Source organism: Chrysemys picta, chromosome 1 (genome assembly GCF_011386835.1).
Source record: "Chrysemys picta bellii isolate R12L10 chromosome 1, ASM1138683v2, whole genome shotgun sequence".
Taxonomy (NCBI): Eukaryota; Metazoa; Chordata; order Testudines; family Emydidae; genus Chrysemys; species Chrysemys picta.
In genome coordinates this window covers 102,782,049-102,804,630 of record NC_088791.1, presented here as the reverse complement: position 1 = coordinate 102,804,630, position 22,582 = coordinate 102,782,049, and the positions used below count along the sequence as shown (strand labels likewise).

The window sequence follows — 22,582 nt, the reverse complement described above, 5'->3', positions numbered from 1 at the left end:
TCCATGGGGAGGAAGGAAGGGTAGCCCCACCCTGCCCCCATCCACTCCCTCCGACTGCCCCCCCATAGAAACCCCAACCCATCCAACCCGTCCTGCTCCCTGTCCCCTGATCACCCCTCCCGGGACCCCTGCCCCTAACTGCCCCCCAGGATCCCACCCCCTATCTAAGCCTCCCTTCTCCTTGTCCCCAACTGCCCCCTCCTGAGACCCCCCCCCCGCTGACTTCCCCCCTAGGACCTCACCCTTTACCTGTCCCCTGACAACTCCCCGGGACTCCCATGCCTATCCAACCGCTGCCTGTCCCCTGACTGCCCCCCCAACCTCTGACCCATCTAACCCCCCTTCTCCCTGCCCCTGACTGCCCCCCCCCCCCGAACCTCCGCCCCATCCAACCCTCCAGCCCCCTTACTGTGCCACTCAGACCAGCGTGTCTGGCTCCACGCAGCGCCAGACACACTGCTGCATACATGCTGCTGTGCTCCCCCGCAGAGCCACAGCCTCCCCCCCCCTCTCCCCGCCTAGCACCTGCCTTCCAGATTTGAACACCTCAAAATTCAGGAGTGCTCAAGCTCAGTTTGGGCAGCTGTTACTTCATTTCTCCCAAATCAAATATACTGATCCACTGTAACTTGCTGTAGAAAAAGTAGAATAAATTGAGCAAGAAATGCTTCCCAGTGGTTATTAGGACTGGAATTGCTATTTTCAACTGCCATTGCCTTGTTTGTTTGTTTGTTTGTTTGTTTAAAAGGAAGACAGTGATATTGCATTGGCAAATTCTCCATAGAAAGAAAGAGAGGAACAAAAGAATAATAAAGGCATCTCAACTTTTCTTCATTTATGTAGGACAGTCTTATAATATGCATCCAGATATCCTCCAGTCACACAAGCTGAAAATTGTTCCACTTTACTGCAGTTCTGTAACCATATGGGAACCAATCTTGTCTGTGTTCTGTGCACATCTAAAATTCCTGCTGAATGACCTGCCGTGGGAGCGAGTTACCAATGACCCAGGGCTGCGGCGGAAGGAGGGTGCAGGTGCGGGGGGAGAGAGCACAGGGCTGGGGCCGCAGGAGATGTGTGTGTGTGTGGGGCAGTGATGGGGGAGAATGAGGGAGCCCAGAGCTGGGGCGGCAGGGGGTGTGGGTGGGGGGGGAAGAGCCCAGGGCTGGGGCAGCAGGGGGTCCGGCGAGGAGCCCAGGGCTGGGACGGGGGGCAGCCAAAATTTTTTTTGCTTGGGGCGGCAAAAAACCTAGAGCCGGCCCTGTTTGTACATTCTTTGTAAGTAAACAAAATTGTACCAGTGAAATACCTGACTGCCACCAATTTCAGCTCACAGGGCCTCCAACTTTGACTAGCCGCTCTGGACGAAAGCAGGGCTGGCTTTAAGCCGATTCAGCTGATTCCCCGGAATGGGGCCCCGCACCTAAGAGGGCCCCGCAATGTCCGGGGCTGCCAGCGGAGCGGGGGGGGGGGAAAAAAAGCCGCGTCCTGCTTCTCCCCCCTCCCTCCAGCGCTTGCGCCGCCATACAGCTGATCAGCGCAAGCCTGGGAGGGAGGGGTGAGGAGGAGGAATGCGGCGTGCTTGGGGAAGACGCGGGGCCAGGGCGGGGATTTGGGGAGGGATCCAATGGGGCAGTGAGGGGGCGGGGCTGGGGGCAAGGCCAGGGCGGGGATTTGGGGAGGGATCCAATGGAGCGGAGTCGGGGCGGGGACGGGGCGGAGTTGGGGCGGGGGAGGTGCGAGACAATTCGTGTCCCGGCGTGGGGCCCCGCACCTGCTAAAGCTGGCTTTGGCCGAAAGCACCCTTCCCCAATGTGCATGTAATCATTTCAGGTTAAAAATTCAACCTTTCCATGCACACAAAATGTACGTGTGTGTGCACACACAAATGAAAGCCTTTCTGCTGGCTGCTAGGTGATGCAGCTGCCGATTTCCTTTCTTCACTAGTGGGGTGGGGCAGCCATCATTCTTTCCCTCTCCAGCCCCTTCCCCTTTGAGTCTGTTGCCTTCTGCTGCCATCCATGTCCCCCTTACTGTCTGATGCCCCTCTCCCACTTTCCCTTCTGTGCACCCTTACATATCTACCCCCATATTTTCCCTTCCTGTCCTCTCACAGGCTCCTATTCCCTCAAATTCTCTCTTTCCACCCAAGTCATTCCTCCTGTTCTCTACATTACCTTGTTCACTCACATGGTATGTATAAACTATGATAAAAAACCCATGGCACCAATTCCCAGAGCTCGGGTCAGTTGACTCAGACTCGTGGGACTCAGGCTGCAGGTCTAAGAATTGCAGTGTAGATGTTTGGGCTGGGGCTGGAGGAGCCCAGGCTTTGGGACCTCCCTTCCTCTCCCCCCCCCAATGGGGTTTCAGAGCTCAGGCTGCAGCCCAAGCCTGAACGTCTACATTGCAATTTTATAGTCCTGTAGCTTGAGCCTGTCGATGCAGGCCAGCCACAACCATGTGGCAGGTCTTCTATCACAGTGTAGATGTTCCTACAGTTTCCTCAGGCAGTGCTTAACTGGTGCTTGGGGAAGGGCAGAATGGCTCCTTTCCATTCAGGTTGGCTCCCGCAGGGCTTCAGCTGTGCCAGAGTCCACTTGGGCTGCACAGCTCCATGTTCCAGGGTCCATGAGGTAACAGAATAGCATCATCAGACTTCTAGACAGGATGCTGAGAGTTGTGTTTATAATTTTACCATCCTTTTCTTTTATTTAACAGCAGATGTAATATAATATATGCTAGATGCTGATAAAATGCAGGAGTTACAGACACATTCAGTAAATGCTGTGTGTATATTTATTATGTGGAAGGCCTATCATTCTCTCAAAGATTTACAATAGTAGTCTAGACAAATTCATTCCTTTTTTCTGATTCATGTAGGAAGTGATCCATTATCCTGGGGAAGCACTTTGTTGTGAGAATAGCAAGGACAACCTCTTCTCAAGTTACCCATTGTATTATTTATATATCAGACTATTCAGGGATTAATACTCAAAGAAAGACTGCAGGTGTTTCACTTTAATGGCTGGCGAACATTCCTTATCTGGGACCTCAGTAGATGAGAACCAAAATTCCAAATATCTCTCAGTCTTACTGTATTTTTGTTGGACTCAAAACTTGGTGTCAGTTCGTCCATAACTTTTATGCCTTATATTTATTATTATGACAGCCTGCTACACTAGATGTAGTATTATTTTTGCAGGAATTAGCAATTAGGCTAGCATTAGACAATGTGGATTCAGGGCCTGACTTACCACCATGTTACTCCTGTTTCATGTCATTTAAATCAATGCCATAAAACTGAAGTAAAGCCGTGGTAAAATAGGCCCTTAGAGTGCTATATAACCTAAAGGAATCCTGTTTTGTAAGAATAGAATCAATGAGTTGTTGTGTGGTGTCCCATCTGTGATCCACCTAATTTGTGTTTATATCTTTTCGAGAATGCTTAAAATAATAAAATATACCAATATGTTTTGGCCCTTGTATTCCACAATACTTGTTATTAAAGGGCGAATATGTTCAAGAAACCACTGATAGCTGATCTGGTTAATTTATTTAAGCAAGGTATTTCCGGGTACTTCTGAGGAACATCCTGAAGGAGTCCAGTAAAACTGATGTCAGCAGTAGCTTGGTTACTGGTTGTTTGTGCACTGAGGCTGTTGAGGTAAAAGAGGGGCCATAGGGAACATGCGCTAATATAAGAGGCCCCATCACAATGCAGTCTGTATGCAACTGGGCAATAGTTCTGTGGAAACCATAATTTTTAATTTATTGGTTTTTTAGTTTGTTTCAGACTTCAGCCATAATCACTTTTAACAATGAATTTCCTTGCTTAAAACAAACAAAAAATCCTTTGACTGTTTGAGCATTCAGATCAGTGGGTGTAAGATTTAAATGAATGAACTGTAGGTTGGTATGCCCATTTCCAACATGTCCAGTGAAGACAACTGCCTTTAGGACTAAGTTCATGACATGTGTGAAGTGATAAAGACAAGCAAGGCCTGAGTTAAGCACAAAAAAACCTAATGTCCAAATATTGTTTTTACTCACTATTTCTCATATACATAAAGGGTCACTGCCAACTTGAAAATCACATCAATTTGAACATTTTTTTATCTGTTGTTATTACAAGGAACACCGGAACTTACTATAACGAAGAAAGGAGAAGGGGGAAATCTTTTTATTTTATCCACACACACAATTATAGATACTCGTATAGACAGAGATGTTTAATTTCTTCCCTTTATGTATCTGATAGTCCCTTTGTAGTTACTGCCACAGTTTCCCCTGTGTAGTCAGGGCCTGATCCAGAATCACAGAAGTTTAAGGCCAGAAGGGACAACTGGATCACCTTGTCTGACCTCCTGTATATCACAGGCCACCACTGCCACCCAGCATCCACACACTAAACTCAACAACTATAATTAGACCAAAGTATCACCGCCCACAGGAGACTAGATTAATATGTGCCACAGGCAGAGAATAGGAGGGTTCCAGGTGCACCAGTGGCTGAGGCCCTCACAATGGCAGGGAAATGATTAAGTGAGATGTACCCGGATGATCCCAGCAAGTGACCCACCCTCACATTCCTTAGAGGAAGGCGAAAACCCTCGAGGTCACTACCAATCTGACCTGGGGGAAAATTCCTTCCTGACCCCACATATTGCAATCAATTAAACCCTGAGCATGTGAGCAAGACCCAGCCAGCCAAGCACCTGAGAGAGAGAGAATGCTCAGTGCCACCTCAGAGCCCTGACCCACCTAACCCAGTGTCCCATCTCCAGAGGTGGCAATCCCTGATGCTTCAGAGGAAGATCATCCCCCGAATGTATTTGGGGAAGAGGAGCTGATAAATCCCTTCCTGACCACTGCAGGTGGCTGGCTGAAACCCTGATGCACAAGCTTTTAAGAACATAAGACATAAAGCAAAAGAGAGCTCCAGGGCTGCTGAGCTCTGTCCCTTACCATCCAAGCAACCCCATCATAAAATCACACTCATAAATTTGCCCATTGAAGTCAATGGGATTACTTCTGCATTTAAAGTTAAGAATAGTTTTTAATGCTTTATTGTATTGGGGTCCTTAGTCACTTTCTCTTTCTCTATGTATGAGTTTTTCATATGGTTGCAGAGGAGAGAAAAGTATTTTTAAAAATAGGGCAGTGTGTTTGTAAAACCAGCTGTCACACAAAATTTGAACTGAGTCCAAACTAAAACTTTTTTTGGAAATTCAAAAAAGTTCATATAAACCCTGTCTATTTTTCATGTTCATATGGCTCTGCATTTCCTTGTTCCAGCTGAAAGTGGGAGGCTGTTTTCTCCATGGCCCCAAAAATGCTGAATAATGATGCGATTACTCATGCTTAAAGTTAAGCATGAGTAATCGCATCATTATTCAGCGGAGCTCTTCAGCATGTGCTCAACTTTAAGCACATTATTTGTCCCATTGATCTTTAAATTAAGCACATACTTTCGTGCTTTGCTGAGTAGCGATGGGCGAACTCACATGCTTAATGGGGGGGAAAGCTGACAAGTGCAGAGGAGCACACAGTTCAGATAGATATATACCTCTGGAAGGACTTATTAAAGGGGATACTCTGTGTCCTAGTAAAGAGGAGAGGATAGAAGTTGATTAAAATACAGGTAGGAACTGAAGAGAGACAGCCAAACAAAGAGAGTCCTATTCAGTTACATCACATGAAGGGAGACAGCTAAATATTGACAAATTTGATAGGTCCTTGTATACAAATGCTAGAAATCTAAATACTTAGATGGGTGAACTTGAGTGCCTGGTATCAAATGAGGATATTGATATGATAGGCATCACAGAAACTTGGTGGAACAATGATACTCAATGGGACACAGTAATACCAGGGTACAAAATATATAGGAATGACAGTCTAGGTCAGGGGTCGGCAATCTTTCAGAAGTGGTGTGCCGAGTCTTCATTTATTCACTTTAATTTAAGGTTTCGCGTGCCGGTAATACATTTTAATGTTTTTTAGAAGGTCTCTCTTTATAAGTCTATATATAATATAACTAAACTACTGTTGTATGTAAAGTAAACAAAGTTTTCAAAATGTTTAAGAAGCTTCATTTAAAATTAAATTTAAATGCTGATCTTAAGCCGCCGGCCTGCTCAGCCTTCTGCCAGCTTGGGGTTCCGTTCACCTAGACTGGCAGTGGGCTGAGTTGGGCCTGCGTCCAGAACCCCGGCTGGCAAGGGGCCGGCAGCCAGAACCCCAGGTTGGCAGCGGGCTGAGCGGGGCCGGGGGCCGGGACCCCAGACCGGCGGCGGGCTGAGCAGGACCAGGACCCCAGACCGGCGGCGGGCTGAGCGGGACCAGGACCCCAGACCGGCGGCAGGCTGAGCGGGACCAGGACCCCAGACCGGCAGCGGGCTGAGTGGGGCCAGGACCCCAGACCGGCAGCGGGCCGAGCGGCTCAGCCTGCTGCCGGTCTGGGGTTCCGTCCGCTGGCTCCTGCCAGCCAGGGCGCTCATCCCACTGCCAGTCTGGGGTTCTGGCTGCTGGCCCCTTGCCAGCTGGTGTCCCAGCCGCCGGCCCCGCTCAGCCCGCTGCCAACCTGGTGCTCAGGGTGGGGGGTGCAAGAGTCAGGGCATAGGGTGCGGGGGGGCTGGGTATGTGTGGGGAGTGCAGGAGTCAGGGCAGGGTTGTGGGGGGGGCTGGGTATGTGTGAAGGGTGCAGGAGTCACGGCAAAGGGCTGGGGGCATGTGAGGGGGTGCAGGAGTCAGGGCATGGGGGTGTGTGGGGGCTGGGTATGTGTGGAGGGTGCAGGAATCAGGGATGGGGTCGTGGGGGGGATGCAGGGGGCTGGGGTGCAAGGGGGGTGCAGGGGTCAGGGAAGAGGGCGGGGGTGGGTGGGCTGGGATCAGGGGGTTGCTCCCAGCCCCCTTCCCCCTGAGCGGCTCACGGCAGGAGCAAGCTTGCTTCTGCCCCCTGCCCCCGCCAGAGAGAGTGGTAGGCGGGGGGCGGAGAAGAGCAGGCTGGGTCGGGCAGAATTTTTAATGGCACGCTGCTGCCTGCCGGGGTCCGGCTCAGCCCGCTGCTGGGGTTCAGCAGCGGGCTGAGCGGGACCCCAGCAGGCAGCAGCGTGCCATTAAAAATCGGCTCGCGTGCCGTCTTTGGCACGCATGCCATAGGTTGCCGACCCCTGATCTAGGTTGTGCTGGCGGGGGAGTGGCACTATATATGAAAGAAAGCATAGAGTCAAATATAGTAAAAATCTTAAATGAATCAAACTGTGCCATAGAATCTCTATGGATAGAAATTCCATGCTTGAATAATAAGAGTATAGCAGTAGGAATATACTACCACCCACTTGACCAGGATGGTGACAGTGATTGTGAAATGCTCAGGTAGGTTAAAGAGTCTACAAAAAGAGAAAATCCAATAATAATGGGGGATTTCAACTATCCCTATACTGACTGGGAAGATGTCAGGATGGGATGCAGAGATAAAATTTCTCGACACTACTAGTGTCTGCTTCTTGGAGCAATCCTAGAACCCACAAGGGGAGGGGCTATTTTTGATTTAGTCCTAAGTGGTGCACAGGATCTGGTCCAAGAGGTGAATATAGCTGAACCACTTGGTAATAGCGATCATAATGTAATTAAATTTAACATCCCTGGGGGGAAGGGGAAATACCAGAGAAACCAACCACAGTAGCATTTAACTTCAAAAAGGGGAACTACACAAAAATGAGGAGGCTAGTTACATGGAAATTAAAAGGAACAGTCACAAGTGAAATGCCAGCAAGTTTCGTGGAAACTTTTTAAAACCACCATAATGGAGGCTCAAGCTATATGTATGCCCCAAATAATTTAAAAAAAAAACAGCAAGAAACCTTCCCATCCACCCTCCAAATGCCACCTTGGCTAAACAACAGGTTAAAAGAGGTGATTAGAGACAAAAAGACATCCTTTAAAAATTGGAAGTCAAATCCTAATGAGGAAGATAGAAAGGAGCATAAACTCTGGACTGTCAAGTGTAAAAGTATGATTAGGCAGGCCAAAAAAAGACTTTGAAGAGCAATTAGCAAAAGACACAAAAACTAACAGCAGAAAATGTTAAGTACATCAGAAGGAGGAAGCCTGCCAAACAATCAGTGGACAATCGAGGTGCTAAAAGAGCACTCGAGGAAGACAAATCCCTTGCATAGAACTTAAATAAATTCTTTGCCTCGGTCTTCATTGCAGAGGATATGAGGGAGATTCTCACACCTGAACCATTCTTTTTAGGTGACACATCTGAGGAACTGTCAGAGACTGAGGTGCCAATAGAGGAGGTTTTGGAACAAATTGATAAATTAAACAGTAATAAGTCACCAGGACCAGATGGTATTCACCCAAGAGTTCTGAAGGAACTCAAAGGTGAAATTCCAGAATTACTAACTGGAATGTAACCTATTGCTTAAATCCGCCTCTGTACCAGATGTCTAGAGGATAGCTAATGTGACGTTGATTTTTTAAAAAGGCTCCAGAGGTGATCTTAGCAGTTAAGGGCTAGTGACATTAACTTCAGTACCAGGCAAACTGGTTGAATCTATAGTAAAGAACAGAATTATCAGACACGTAGATGAACACAATATGATGGGGAAGAGTCAACATAGCTGTTGTAAAGGGAAATCATGCCTAATCAATTTATTAGAATTCTTTGAGGGGGTCAACAAACATGTGGACAAGTGTGATCCAGTAAATATAGTGTACTTGAACTTTCAGAAAGCCTTTCAGAAGGTCCCACACCAAAGGCTTGTAAGCAAAGTAAGGAGTCATGGGATAAGGGGGGAGGGATAGCTCAGTGGCTTGAGCATTGGCCTGCTAAACCTAGGGTTGTGAGTTCAATCCTTGAGGAGGCCACTTAGGGATCTGGGGCAAAATTAGTACTTGGCTCTGCTAGTGAAGGTAGAAGGCTGGACTTGACTCAACTCAATGACCTTTCAAGGTCCCTTCTAGCCCTAGGAGATAGGATATCTCCATTAATTTATTTAATTTAAGGGGGAAGGTCCTATAGGACTGTTCAACTTGGAGAAGAGACAACTGAGGAGGGAGATGATAGAGGTCTATAAAACCATGACTGTTGTGTAGAAAGTGAATAAGGAAGTGTTATTTACCCCTTCTCATAACAAATGAAGCAGGGGGTCACCCAATGATATTAATAGGCAGCAGGTTTAAAACGAACAAAAGGAAGTACTTCTTCACACAACACAGTCAACCTGTGGAACTCATTGCCAGGAGATGATGTGAATGCCAAAAATGTAACTTGGTTAAAAAAAGAATTAGATGAGTTCATGGAAGATATGTCCATCAATAGCTATTAGCCAAGATGGTCACACATGCAACAACATGCTCTGAGTGTCCCTAAACCTCTGACTGCTAGAAGGTGGGGCTGGACAACAAGGGATGGATCACTTGATAAATTGCTCTGTTGTGTTCACTCCCTCTGAAGCATCTGGACTGGCCACTGTTGGAAGACAGGATACTAGGCTAGATGGACCATGGGTCTGACCCAGTATGGCCATTCTTATGTTCTTAAGCATATGCTTACATGTTTTGATAAATCAGAGACCATGTTTTCAGCTTGATTGAAAGCAAAAGGTATTGGAAACAAAAATATACAATCAAATTGTTTTCACAGGATTTACATCCCAATTGTGATTTGGATACTTTGTATGAGGTGCAAATAAATGGGGAAATAAAAACTACTACTATCAGGCAAATGCTATAGGTTTTCAATGGATAGAATAGACTGTTTTCTTACAACAAGGCCTTTGAGTTTTCTTTAATGTGTAAGAGTTATATGTGATCACAAAATTTTGTGGAATAGCAGTCTGGGAACTTGAAATCTTCAATTAGTCTGATCAGGGCCGGCTCTATGTTTTTTGCCGCCCCAAGCAAAACAAATTTTGGCTGCCCCCCACCCCAGCCCTGGGCTCTCACCACACCACCACCCCCCCGCCGCCCCAGCCCTGGGCTCTCTCTCTTCCCCCCTCCCCACCCGCACTCCCTGCCGCCCCAGCGCTGGGCTCTCTCTTCTCCCCGCACCAGCACCCCCTGCCGCCCAAGCCCTGGGCTCCCCCCCACCAGTGCTGACTCCGCCCGCTCCCCCCTCGCCTCCAGCCGGTCCGGTGCTGGGAGGGTCAGAGTAAGCAGCGGGGCTCACGGGCCGTGCCTCAGTCCCTGGGCAGCTCGGGCCACTTTGCCCAGCCCCGGCACCTGCAGGCGGCTCCGTGTGCCCCGCAGGGCGGCCCCCAGCCCGAGTGTCCCCCGCTCGGAGCCTGCCCGGCCCAGTCACAAGGTGCGGCGCTGCTCCCCTGCGGCGCAAACCCTGCAGTGGCCCCCGGGCACCCCCCGCGCACAACGTGCTGCTGCTGCCAGGGCCGGCTCTAGGCTTTTGCCGCCGGAAGCAAAAAAAAAAAAAAAAGTGTGTGTGTGTGTGTGTGGGGGGGGGGGGGGCAGAATGCCGCCCTTGAAAATGTGCTGCCCCAAGCATGTGCTTGGTTTGCTGATGCCTAGAGCCGGCCCTGAGTCTGAGACTGTGAATTTAACATTGCTGTTGGGTCATGTTGCCATAAGCGCTTGTTGGGAATTTTCTCTTGAAATGATTTTCTGACAGAAAATACAGCTTCTTCAAAATCAATTTGTCCCTGGGAAAATCTAGATTTTGTTTAAAAAAATAAAAATAAATCAATTTTTCTGTTATGAGAAGCAAAATGAAATACTTCGTTTCAGGTCAGTTTGTCTTGAATGAGAGTATTTAGCTTTGTTGAGCTGACTCAAAACATTTAATTACAAATCAATTCAATAAAACATTAAAATAGGCTTCTTTATCAGGACTTTGCCTTTTGAGAGTTGTAGTTTGAGCCACCATTCTCTCCTATTGACTGAGCTCTTTAGAGTACTATATCTCCCACAATGCAATAAGGATTTCCTTCTGACCAAGCACTGCATGGTGGATCATGGGAATGATACCTAACACTAGGTGCATCATGAGAATTGTACTCCAGGTAGGGAACCTGACCCATTGGGGAGAATGGGGATATCAGAATCCCAAACAACACCTGCCATAAAGCAATGGACCACAATGGGAAAATATATTTGAATGTTGAAAGAACTTCCCTATATTTGCAAAAAGAACAGGAGTACTTGTGGCACCTTAGAGACTAACACATTTATTAGAGCATAAGCTTTCGTGGACGACAGCCCACTTCTTCGGATGCATATCTGTTCCCTATATTTGTAAGTCCCTTACAATTGGCAGTGATCTTGGCAATCTCAGCAGAGAAGTAAGGATTGACTGGGCATGGAGACTTTCACCCCTACTAGGACAATAGAGGGGGGAAGCATGAACTTTCCACTGCTGTACTATATCTCTTCTTTGGATAAACAGAGGACTTCATCTCCAGAGTTTAATGTTCACCCCCTTCCAAGAGCACTAAAGGCTCAGTCCTGTAAGGTACTGAGTGCTCTGGCTTCCACTGAATTTGTTGTGAGCTACTAGGCGCTGAACACTTTTGAAAAGCAGATCACTTTTTAAAGTGCTCAGATATGAACTTAGGAGGCTAAGAGACTCATTTTTTAAAATCTTGGTTCTCATTTCTAATTTGCCGTTTATGCAGCTGGTTTACTTTTTGCATTTCAACAAAGTTGAGGCATTTTAAGCTAGATTGGCCTGTTTATCATTTTATTTTTATGGCACTTATTTCCATAGCACAGTAACTGAGCAAAAGAGATGAAATCTAAAATTCATTTGGAAATTTAAAAAAATTAAAAATCTTGAAATTATCTCTATTATGTTATAAAAAAATCCCTTAATATAAAAATCTATATTTTCACCTAAACAACTTGTCAGTCTCCCTTTAAACTAGTTAAATCCAGGGATCTCAATAACAGGAAATAATCAAAATATCTCTGATGTGTAGCAAACATTTGTTAAACTTTTCTTGAACAAGCAGACTATATCCCTTCTGCTCTACATTGCTTGCCGTTTTATGAAATGTGAAGAACAGTTTTGTTTTATGCATCAAATTTATATTATGCACAGATTACCATTTCCACATGTATTTACAAACAATTTAAAACACATGAATAAATCTAAATTGTCAAAAAAGATCCAGAACTATTTTCCTCTCCTCCTCTCCCTGATACACAAAGGGAATCTTCCTCTCCTAAACCATTCCATAGGAAAAGCATGCATAAATAGATATGCTTTTAACAACATTATGACCTTAACCAACAGTGGGCAGTACAACTGTGTCAGCTGAAAACCAGTTTTAAACACTGGCAGAAATAGAATGTGGTGGGATCCAGCGTCTGTAGCACAAACTGACAGTGCTAAAGTGTTGTTTTTGAAACCAAATTATCAGCAAATAATTATCTCTGTTGCCTGATTGTTTTATTCCCCTTGTGTGTAAAATGGAAAGTGGATTCTAAACAGTGTGTTCATAAAAGGTATGGGCTTGATCCTGATCTCACTTACACCAGTCTAACTATGTGGAGTCCTTGCTGATGTACACCATTCCAAGTCAGAGCCACAGGAGGCCCTATATGTTTATTTTAGTGTTTAAGAATGGTTATATTTATCTCATAGCTGTGTCTTGATTTGGTTTCTATTGACAAAACCATGACTTAAGAAAATGTTTGTGATGACAAGAACAGATGTTTCCAGGCAGCTTGCCATAGCGCGCGCGCGCGCACACATGCACACGCGCACACACACACACACAAACAATAATCTAGTGTTTACTTGTAAGCTGGTGTTGGCTGTTCCCTTTTGCCAGTGAATAATGACGACTAGTAGCTATTACTGAGTACTTTAAAATCCTGACTTGACAAGAAGGGAATAAGCTGATAACTGCCTCTTTGTGTAGTACAATCTATACCGTAGACTGGAATACAATTGCTGTAATCACCATAACAAATCTTACTTGGTAACATTTTTCCAAGTCACTTAAGGTATGTCTACACAGCAATTAAACACCTGTGGCTGGCCCATGTCAGCTGACTTGGACTTCGGCTGCAGGGCTGTAAAATTGCGGTGTAGACATTCGGGCTTGGCCTGGAGCCCAGGCTCTGGGACCCTCCCCCTCACTGGGTCACAGAGCTTGGGCTCCAGCCCGAGCCCAAACATCTACACCACAATGTTACAGCCTTGTAGCCGGAGTCCTGTGAGCCCAAGTCAGCTGACATGGCTGTGGGTGTTTAATTGCAGTGTAGACATACCCTCTATGACTGGGATGGAAACCTGAAAGCTAATAGAACAGATGGCCATTAATTGAACAACTGGCTTGTATTTGTGAATATTGGTGGTTTTAATGTAAGCTAGAAACCTTTAGTAGCAACATGTGAAACAGTCAAGTGACAAAAGCTTGTTGGAGTTGGCAGCTGGGTGGAAACTATTTGAACTACAGCCATAAGAAAACCTCTAATTCAGAGATCGTCTTCTGTCAGAGAAATTCTCCAACTTCATTTAAACCAACATGCTTAGGAAAAAGTATTCCTGGTTGCTTCCACTCAGGCTCATCATCAATTGTAAAGATTTTTTTTTGTATGTTTGAAGAAATCAGCAACCCGTGTTGTGTTTTAATGAGCAATAGGGATTGGCATAGTCATTCCTTGCTTGAATGGCCTGGCAGAACTTGGGCAGCTGGAGAGTTGTTGTTGTTGTTGGAAAGCAAATAGGTGAGAGAGGGGTTTATTTTGGGAGCGAACATGAAAGAAATAACTGGAAACGAGGAAGCTTGTAATTAGGTTGTTCTATGGACAAGATGCTTCTCCCTACCACAGCAGAATACAGGAGCAGAGTTGAAAGATTAGAAAGACTGATGGGGGTTAGGACTTTGAACTAATACCATGGCTGTGATTCTCAGATAGGGTGACCAGATGTCCTGATTTTATAGGGACAGTCCTGATTTTTGGGTCTTTTTCTTATAGAGTCTCCTATTACCCCTCCACCCCGTCCTGATTTTTCACATTTGCTGTTTGGTCACCCTATTCTCAAATAAGGAGCTTGGCTCCCAAGTCTTGTTTCAAATCTCAAAAATCCTGATTCCCCATGAAAGGAATGGTACAGAGAGTTTGCAGAGATACACTGACAGTGTCCTACTGCCTAAGCGAGAGCCCTAAGTTAGTGACTTTGGTGTGAAGGCAGAAGTACTGTACTGTAGAGTGTATCTAAAAGACAGCATATTTTGAAAATAGTTTGTAACATTGAGGTGGTACTCTGCTCAGTCAGAAGCCACGACATAAACTCTCTCTGAACGTAAGGCACTCAGGTTGGGGAGAATTGTGAATGACGTTTCACTTATCACAAGACGCTGGGGAAGTAGGGGGATAATATGGTTTATTAACAGTTAAGGGTACAGGTTTCTAACTAATACATTTAAATATCACTTGTAATGCTGCCTTGATATCCCATTTAGTCGAGAGTCAGAGAGGAAGAACAATACGCGTATGGTGATCTGTCAGCTTTTTTCTAAACGTGGAAGTGGTGCACTAATTTGTGGATGTCGTACCACTGCCCTCTACTGGGTGAAATATTGTCAAATTGGTTTATGTACATATTGGTTCCCCCTGTTGGCTGAGCTAATGGAGCTGCCCTTTGGTCTAACTGGGACAAGCAGGGCTTAACCTGTAACTTCTAACAGGCCTTTTAGCATAGTTCATGCTCCAGAGAGGAGTGTAGAGAACTACCCTCGGTCAGCATATGTACCTTCAGCCTATCCTCCTTTAATTCCCTCCTTGAGATGCACTTCTTCAAACAATGCTACAAAACCTAGTCATACATCTGCCATCACAGTGAGGGGAACACAACCCCCTTTTTAAAAGAATAAGACCACCAAATAAATACTGTGCCACTACAAGATGTGTGCCAGACTCTGCCTCTTGCTCATCCTATTTTGTGTGGCCTCCCATTCTCTTCGCTATGCTTGTATGTTGTCTGCCTAGATTGTAATCTCATTGGATTCATATTTTTTTACATGTCTATAAAACCCCTAGAATATTATGGCCCCTACACAACTAATATCATGCCTTTTTGAACTGTGTACAGAGCTCCCCCTTCTGGTATGGAGGGGAAGATCTTCTACCTCCACAGCAGCATCACCCTCCCTTCGTGCACACATCTCCTCAGCTCCACATAGGGTTCACCACAGGCTTGGGGATCTGCATGTGGGGAAAGGATGGGCAGTGGGAGGGTCAAAGAGGGGGTGGGGGTAGGGTTTGGAGGGACAAGTAGCATCTCCTGTATCCCAGCAGAGATCCCTCTGAGGTCCACACCAGAGATTGTTTGTGTGTATGTGGCCCCGAGTCCTTTCCAGTTCCACAAGAACCCTGCAGATGTGAGGCGGTGTGGGCCAGACTCTTTCTTTTTTCTGCTGGATGTAAAAATCCAATCCTCTTTTTGCTCTCTCTAACAGCCCCTCCCCTCCCCCCGCCCCACTTCCCTCCTAGACCCTCCTAGAATTTTCCTCCCCCTGTTCTGTGTTGATGTTACCGGCCCAGTAGGGTACAGTCTGGCCCACTAATAATTAATTGAAAGCAGACTTGATGAACATTGACACAAAGATGAAGGAGCCAGCGGTTTTGTCTTTAAGGACAGCATGAGTTGCAGACTATTAGGTAGGGAGTTTCTGCACAAATTCCAAAAGATATTGCATGCCCATATGGTAAAGCACATTTTTAAGCCCTGGGGCTAAAGCAGAGACCTCTTTATTTGGAAGCAAAGATCACTCACGTTCTCTCTGGCCATGCCCAATGTCACAACGTGATTGAAGATAGCGGCATTTTGTGTATATGCTGCCACAGCAGATTACTGTAGCTTCCCCTTTGCCCCATCCCACACAAAACCCATTTCTGAATTTCAGTTACAATCTTCCTTCCACTCTAGAGTATTACTGTATCACAATCAGAAGTGGCTGACTACTCAGGAAAAGGAAGTAGAGAACAGTTGTTGAATCTTTAGGTAGTAACAGATGCAATATTAGTCTGATTGCATTTGACTTGAAAGCAAAAAACAGAGAACGTTATAGCAGCTTTGTCTAATAATTTGTAGTGATTTTCATATGATCAAAAATTCTCAGTTGCCGCTTCTACTATTTCCATTTTGAGAGAGAAGACACTTCATCCTTCACCAAGATGCTTCAGGCTCATTGTCATACCAAACTCATTTTCATTCCTGCTATGAGAAGCTGTAACACAGGTTATGCAATTAGCAAGAAAGTGTTTGCAGGAATGATAAGGAAAACTTGACAAATGAAGTACTCTCTAGCGTATCAGTTCTGCTGCTGCTTGGCTAAACAGAGCATGCTATAGTACCCAATTTAAAGGCAATGTCAAATAATTTAAGCCCCAAATTTGACCTTCCTTATTCAAAGCGCCTCAGTGTATGTGTGATTTATATATACATACATATATATATATATATATATATATATATATACACACACACACACAAAACACTATATTAAAGGAACATTATTAAGGTTGCAAAGTCAAGTGCTCAAAAGTTGGAAATGTCAGAATTAAGCTTGCCTGCGCAACCTAAATTCAGCCCCCTTGTGCATTATGATACAGTCTTTAATTACATGATCGTATGCTATTTTTCCCACAAGACCCCTACCTCATTCAGTGCACAGAATGGATGGAGCTCACTCAGTAAGCAGCAATTCAATATTTTGTCTTATCCTCATTGTTCAATGTGTGGCCCCAGGCCCTATTTACTGCACACCATGCAAGCCATACTCTGAAGACAGATTTATTACTTTCCTCATGGGTTTTCTATGGTGCTCGTCACTATTGTATCTGAGTGCTTTACAAATATTAATTCATTTTTCTTCACAAAACCCTGTGAGGTGAGGGGGTAGTATTATGCCATTTTACAGTGGGGAGCTGAGGCACAGAGAGATTAAGCTAAAAAATGTCCACTAATTTTAGATACTCAGTTTGAGACAACTAGGACCTGACTTTTTCAGAGTAGTTAGCATTATATTGTGCTCTATATGTTCAGAGAACAGTTCCCATTGACTTCAGTTGCCTCTGTGAGGGCTCAACACTTCTGCAAATCAGGCACAAGGGTCTCAAGTCAGGCACCCAGGAAGTGAGAAACATACAATTAGTGACAAGGCGTGAAAAGGTTGATTTAAGGGACTCGCCTAACATTACAAAGTGACTCTGTGGCACTGGTGTGGGGATAGAATCCAGTTCTCCACAGGAGCGGTCAACTGCCTTAACCATGAGATCAGCTTTTCTCTTCCTGCAGTCCCCTGCCTCATTCACTACACATCGTTCAATGTCTGCAACAAACAAACCAGGCATTCTACAGCCAAGTTTACTTCACTATACAGCCTTGTTTCATCCCCAGAGTGGGTCTATGCTGTGTACTGAATGAGGCAGGGGTCTTGTGGAAAAAATAGCATGTGTTCATGTTATTAAGACTGTATCATAATGCATATACACAAGGGGGCTGAATTAAGATTGCAAGCCAATCTGAATTTTGGCAATTCCTAACTTCTGAGTGCTTGACTTTGCAACCTTAATAATGTTCTTTTAATGTAGGGGGTGGGTGTGAGATTTCCTAGTTTTTTTTAAAAAAAATCAAACTGAAAACCCCCCAGAAATTTCATCATGTGGCATCATGTCAACACTCACGTGGGTCAGCAGCAGGATTGGAATTTTTAGATCCACTACACCAGGGGTCTCAAACACGTGACCCAGGGCCCGCATGCGGCCCGCGGGGTTGTTTTCTGTGGCCCGCGAGCTCCTCGCGGCCCCCCCCCCCCAGCGTTTACCTAGAGTGGCTCCAGCCCGACGTGCACCGGGGGAAGGGCACATCCTGCCTGCCCTGCCCCCTGCCGCTCCGAGAAGCGGCTGGAACGTGGGGGAGGAGGGGCACAAGGGTCTGTGTGTTGCTCTTGCTTCAGGCAGCGCCCCCAGCAGCTCCCATTGGCCACAGTTCCCCGTTCCCGGCCAATGGGAGCTGCTGAGGGTGGTGCCTGAAGCAACAGCAACACACAGACCCTTGTGCCCCTCCTCCCCCAGGTTCCGGCCACTTCCCGGAGCGGTGCGGGAACAGGCAGGCAGGTGACCTGCCCTGTCCCTGGTGCGTGTTGGGCTGGAGCCCGCCCCCCCGAACCCCTCCTGCAGCCCAACCCCCTGCTGTACCCCACACCCCTCCTACACCTCACACCCCAACGGCCTGCCCTGAGCCCCCACCACACCCCTCCTACCCTCCCTGGGGGCAGGAAGGAGTTGGAATGGGGACAGGGCCTCATGAAAGGGGTGGAGTGGGGGCGGGGCCAAGGGTGGTGGGGGGAGGTGTCAGTAATGCGGCCTTCGGCCAATGTACTAGTCCTCATGTGGCCCTCGTGGTCATTTGAGTTTGAGACCCCTGCACTACACAGACCTCTGCCACTTGATGTAATGGAGTAACTGAGAGCAATAGTAGGTTGTCCTCAATGTTGATCAGCAGTAGGGATGGGATATAAGTTACATGCATTGCCAGTGGGTTTCACCGATATTTGCTGACAGCAGAGGAAGGTTGAGAAACAGGAATCTTGGGTTCCATTACAGGCTCTGTAGGGGAGTGTTCTTTAGTGGGCACAGGCCCATCTACCCATTTCCCCCAAGCTTGACTCCTTCTGTCCCAGTCCTGTCTCTTCACTGCCCCTGGCTTAGGGTGACCAGACAGCAAATGTGAAAAATCTGGACAGGGGGTGGGAGTAATAGGAGCCTACATAAGAAAAAGACCCAAAAATCGGGACTGTCCCTGTCAAATTGGGACATCTGGTCACCCTACCCTGGCTCTTTGTCTCAGTTGCATTCTCCTTGCCTACTTAGTTGCACTGGGCATTTGATAGTGGCTGGAGGCCCTATGGTTGTAGAGACCTTGGAGCCAGCATAATGCTTTCAGAGGCACTTTGTGTAGGGAGTGTACTTGCCAACGGTCCGCACTACAGTTTAAGAAAAGATTCAGCAAGGGTCCCTCCCCTATACAACTTTCCAACTTCTTGGACTGGGCCAAATCCCCACCTAACCCAGTCCTTAGACGTGCCTCCTTATGGGGTACTAAGCACAGCTGGCAGCATTCATTCAGCCCTCTCTCTCTGTCCCCCTACCTGTGCATAAGGGAATGCAAGGGGCTCCCAGAGTTTTCTGCTGTTGAGTAGGAATGGGACAAGCCTGGTGTACAAATGAGGAAGTAAATGAAAGAGCAGGGCCATGTTGGTTCATGTGGATCGGAAGCACAAGGTGGGGCAGGGGGTGAGAAATCAATGATTTGCTAAATCCTTGAGGAAAGAAATTTTATTTACAAGGACCTTTATGAACTTTGAAGAAGGTTCTGCTTTAAATTGGCCTCATACGAAGAATAAAAACTATAAAAGTAAAGAATTACTTTAAAGATGATTTGAAGGGAACTGTCAAATCTTCCCCAGCGTTTACTATGTACTGAATGCCCCTTATTGCCCCATGAAAATAATGGTTCATATGCCCATTCTGTTTTGTCTTATGACATTCATTCTTATGTGGATTGCAGCCTCTCCTTTTGATGCAGTGTCCCACTATGCACTCTTTTTCTGGCAATGAACCCACTATTGCTCAGAGCTGTCTGTGCAATGTCAGATTAGTGCCATTAGTTTACTATGCTGTGTGGTGTTACCAAATATTTTTACAGTAGAACTTTAGACATTTTGCAAGATAAAATACACTGCATAGTTTTGTAAAATACGTTAAGTGTAACAAGCCTCCTTCCAAACACCCCCTCCATTACCTAAACAACACTTTGGCTGGCATTACTTTCTTTAGAGGGATTCCATAGCTTAGGGTTACCATACGTCCGGTTTTTCCCGGACATGTCCGGCTTTTCGGCAATCAAACCCCCGTCCGGGGGGAATTGCCAAAAAGCCGAAAATGTCCGGGAAAAATACCGGCCGGGCACTTCCTCTCCCGTGGCTGCTCTGTTCCTCCCCGGACTCAGACTTCGGCTCTGTTTAAGAGCCAAGCTGCCCGAGCCAGCGCTACCGGCTTCGGGCAGCCCCCGTGCCTCCGGACCCTGCTCCGCCGGGGCCGGGGTGGGAAAGGGGCGGGGCAAGGGCCCATGGAGTGTCCTCTTTTTTAATTTTTTAAATATGGTAACCCTACCATAGCTGGTGTTGGTATTACAAGCTTAGTGGATGCTGGATGTCTTCGTGGTGCAAAAGCCCATAATCGGAGTGGGGCTGGACACTGTGGGACCTAACAAAGGGAAAAGGACCATTTAAAAGTAATATTACGTTTGACCAATAATGGTCACAATCTTCAGCTTCTTACTCAGATAGAACTATCAGTGAGAGACACCCAACAAGTAGAGTTTTGTGTTGAGTACAGACTGGGATTGGGCCTTGTCCCGTATTTCAATGTAATATGTTAGGGCTGCATTCTAATACTCCTCCCTTGTTTTGATATGGACTTCAGTGGGATGATTTGTAGAAGAAGATACTATTCAATATGTATCAGAATCTGTCCCTTGTAATTTTTTGGGATGCTAAAATAATTCTAGTGCCATGTGTTTTAACCCCCGTTTGAATTTATTTTGATTCAGACACCAGGCTTGGTTACCAAGCCAGTAATTGACAGCATTCTTTGTCTGCGGGATCAGAGGTGGAAAGAAGTCCGGAGCATACTGACCCCGGCCTTCAGCGCTGCAAAAATGAAAGAGGTAAGATGCAGTAAGTGCCATCGCTTTAATCCAAAGAATCTGATGTTTTGTCTTCTGCAAACACTTTCCTTGTATGCTGCACTTCAAGGATATTTAAAGGACTGTCAACATGTCATTGTCAAACTGTTCAAGCCCCATTGTTGTGTGTGTAGCCAGAGCCTCAGCTGGTGTAAATCAGCATAGCTCTATTGACTTCAGTACAGCTGTGCTGTTCTGTATCAGCTGAGCATCTGGCCTTATAACTTTCTCCAGTAAGAAATCAGCATGCTCATAAAAGTGTAGCAGATGTAATAAATAAATAAACTTTTAAAAATAAGCTGCTCTGATGGACTAAAGTACAGAAAAGGTTAATGCTCTCTACCAATCAGAACACAGCTTTTCAGTATTGGCAGAATTAGCAGCTCTCACTTTAATGCACAAACCTCTGTTAGTCTCTTTTCATCCCCGTCTCCCCTTTATTCTTTAATTCTGGGATATAATAGAAATAGGTCACTGGAATAGAATGTAGTTGCAAGATAAATACCACTGACTGAAAATAAATATCTTTCTGCTAATTTTCTGTAAATTTCTCCGCATTTATTTACAGTAGGAGACCATTATCTTATGACAAAGTTGTATTCCATTGACACTATATCTCTTAATTAAATGCAGAGTAAGGATTGACTGGATAAACTCTGCTTTAAAACAAATCTTCCTTTTTTGCATTTATGCTGAAAAGGAAACACATTCCTCACTCTGGTGCCCAGTTCTTGGTTGTAAAATTTTCCACTGGGCAGAAGCTTGTGTTATTTTGACATGTTGCTGTCGAAATCCACAGTAACATCTAAATGCGTCTGGCTTCTTTAGCTCTATAGACAGCAGTTGCTTAGCAACACCAGCTGTCACCTCCTTATTATGGTAAATTCTAATTGGACATAAGCCTGGCAAGGACCGCTGATTAATCAGAACTGACAATATCATTGGTTATGCATCTAGACACTGACTCTGCAACTGGCTTGATAGCAAATTTCATAGACGGGATTTTTAAATACTCAAATGATTATTCAGCAATGGTGTGGCTGAAGAGGAGAGTTTTTTGCATTTCCTTAGCTAAAATTAATCTCTCTTACTGCATGTCTTCAGCACAGAGCAGCTCCGGGGCTTCAGCTTTTTGCTGTTTAAACTAACAAAAGATAAAACCAATCACCACCTGGTTTGTACAGAGCAACCCCTGCTGGCACCAGTCAGGTCTATGTTAGGGGGGAAAAAGATTCTTTGGACATTGTGCTTTGTGGTGATGATGCATATAAGTGTTTGCAGAGTTAATTTTTTAATGTGGGAGGAGAAGAATCCACGCTCACATCTCATTTTGCTTGGTAGCAAAGGAACAACACCAAAGGAGATTAAAGCTAGAGGATTAAGCCCTGTGCTGACTTAATGTCTAGCAGCAAGCTCATATGTGCATACGGTAACATTTATGTTTCAGCCTTCTTCCACCTTTTGCTCCCTGTTCCAAACTGTGTATGCTGAGACTGTTAGCATGCTGTTAGTTATTAGAAAAAGAAGACTTTTCCTACTCTGTTGTACAAGGTGACGAGGGGAGTGTTCAAGTCTAAACAATCAGGGAAGAGCTTCCTTCAAACAATGCTACCTCTGTTCCTCTGTGTTGTGTGTGTCTGGAATGCCCCACTCCCTTTTGTTGATAAATGTTATCTCCAGTTTAGGGGATCCCCACAAGTAACCTAAATCAGTTCGCTCAGTTGCTTCAGCAGCATTGTTCCATACTTATTCTGTTTCTGCCTGCCACTGTGCTTGTTTTTTTCCAGCAGAAAATGATACATCTGGGTACAGTGCTTTCCTGGTAGGGGTGTTCTTGGTTATTTTAGATGA

At 45.8% G+C, this 22,582-nt stretch overlaps 1 protein-coding gene across 10 annotated transcripts in view; it reads left to right on the top strand.

The window, feature by feature from the left end:
- TBXAS1 (thromboxane A synthase 1) overlaps positions 1 to 22,582 on the top strand; it is a 340,570-nt gene that overhangs the window by 175,385 nt on the left and 142,603 nt on the right. For 9 of the 10 annotated variants that reach the window (XM_008171140.4, XM_042851580.2, XM_065565466.1 and 6 more), the window contains one exon: positions 20,597 to 20,713. The exons of the other annotated variant lie outside the window; for it this stretch is intronic. In XM_008171140.4, coding sequence (XP_008169362.2) covers positions 20,597 to 20,713 — 117 coding nt within the window. The remainder of the gene's footprint in view (positions 1 to 20,596; positions 20,714 to 22,582) is intronic. 10 annotated transcript variants of the gene reach the window in all.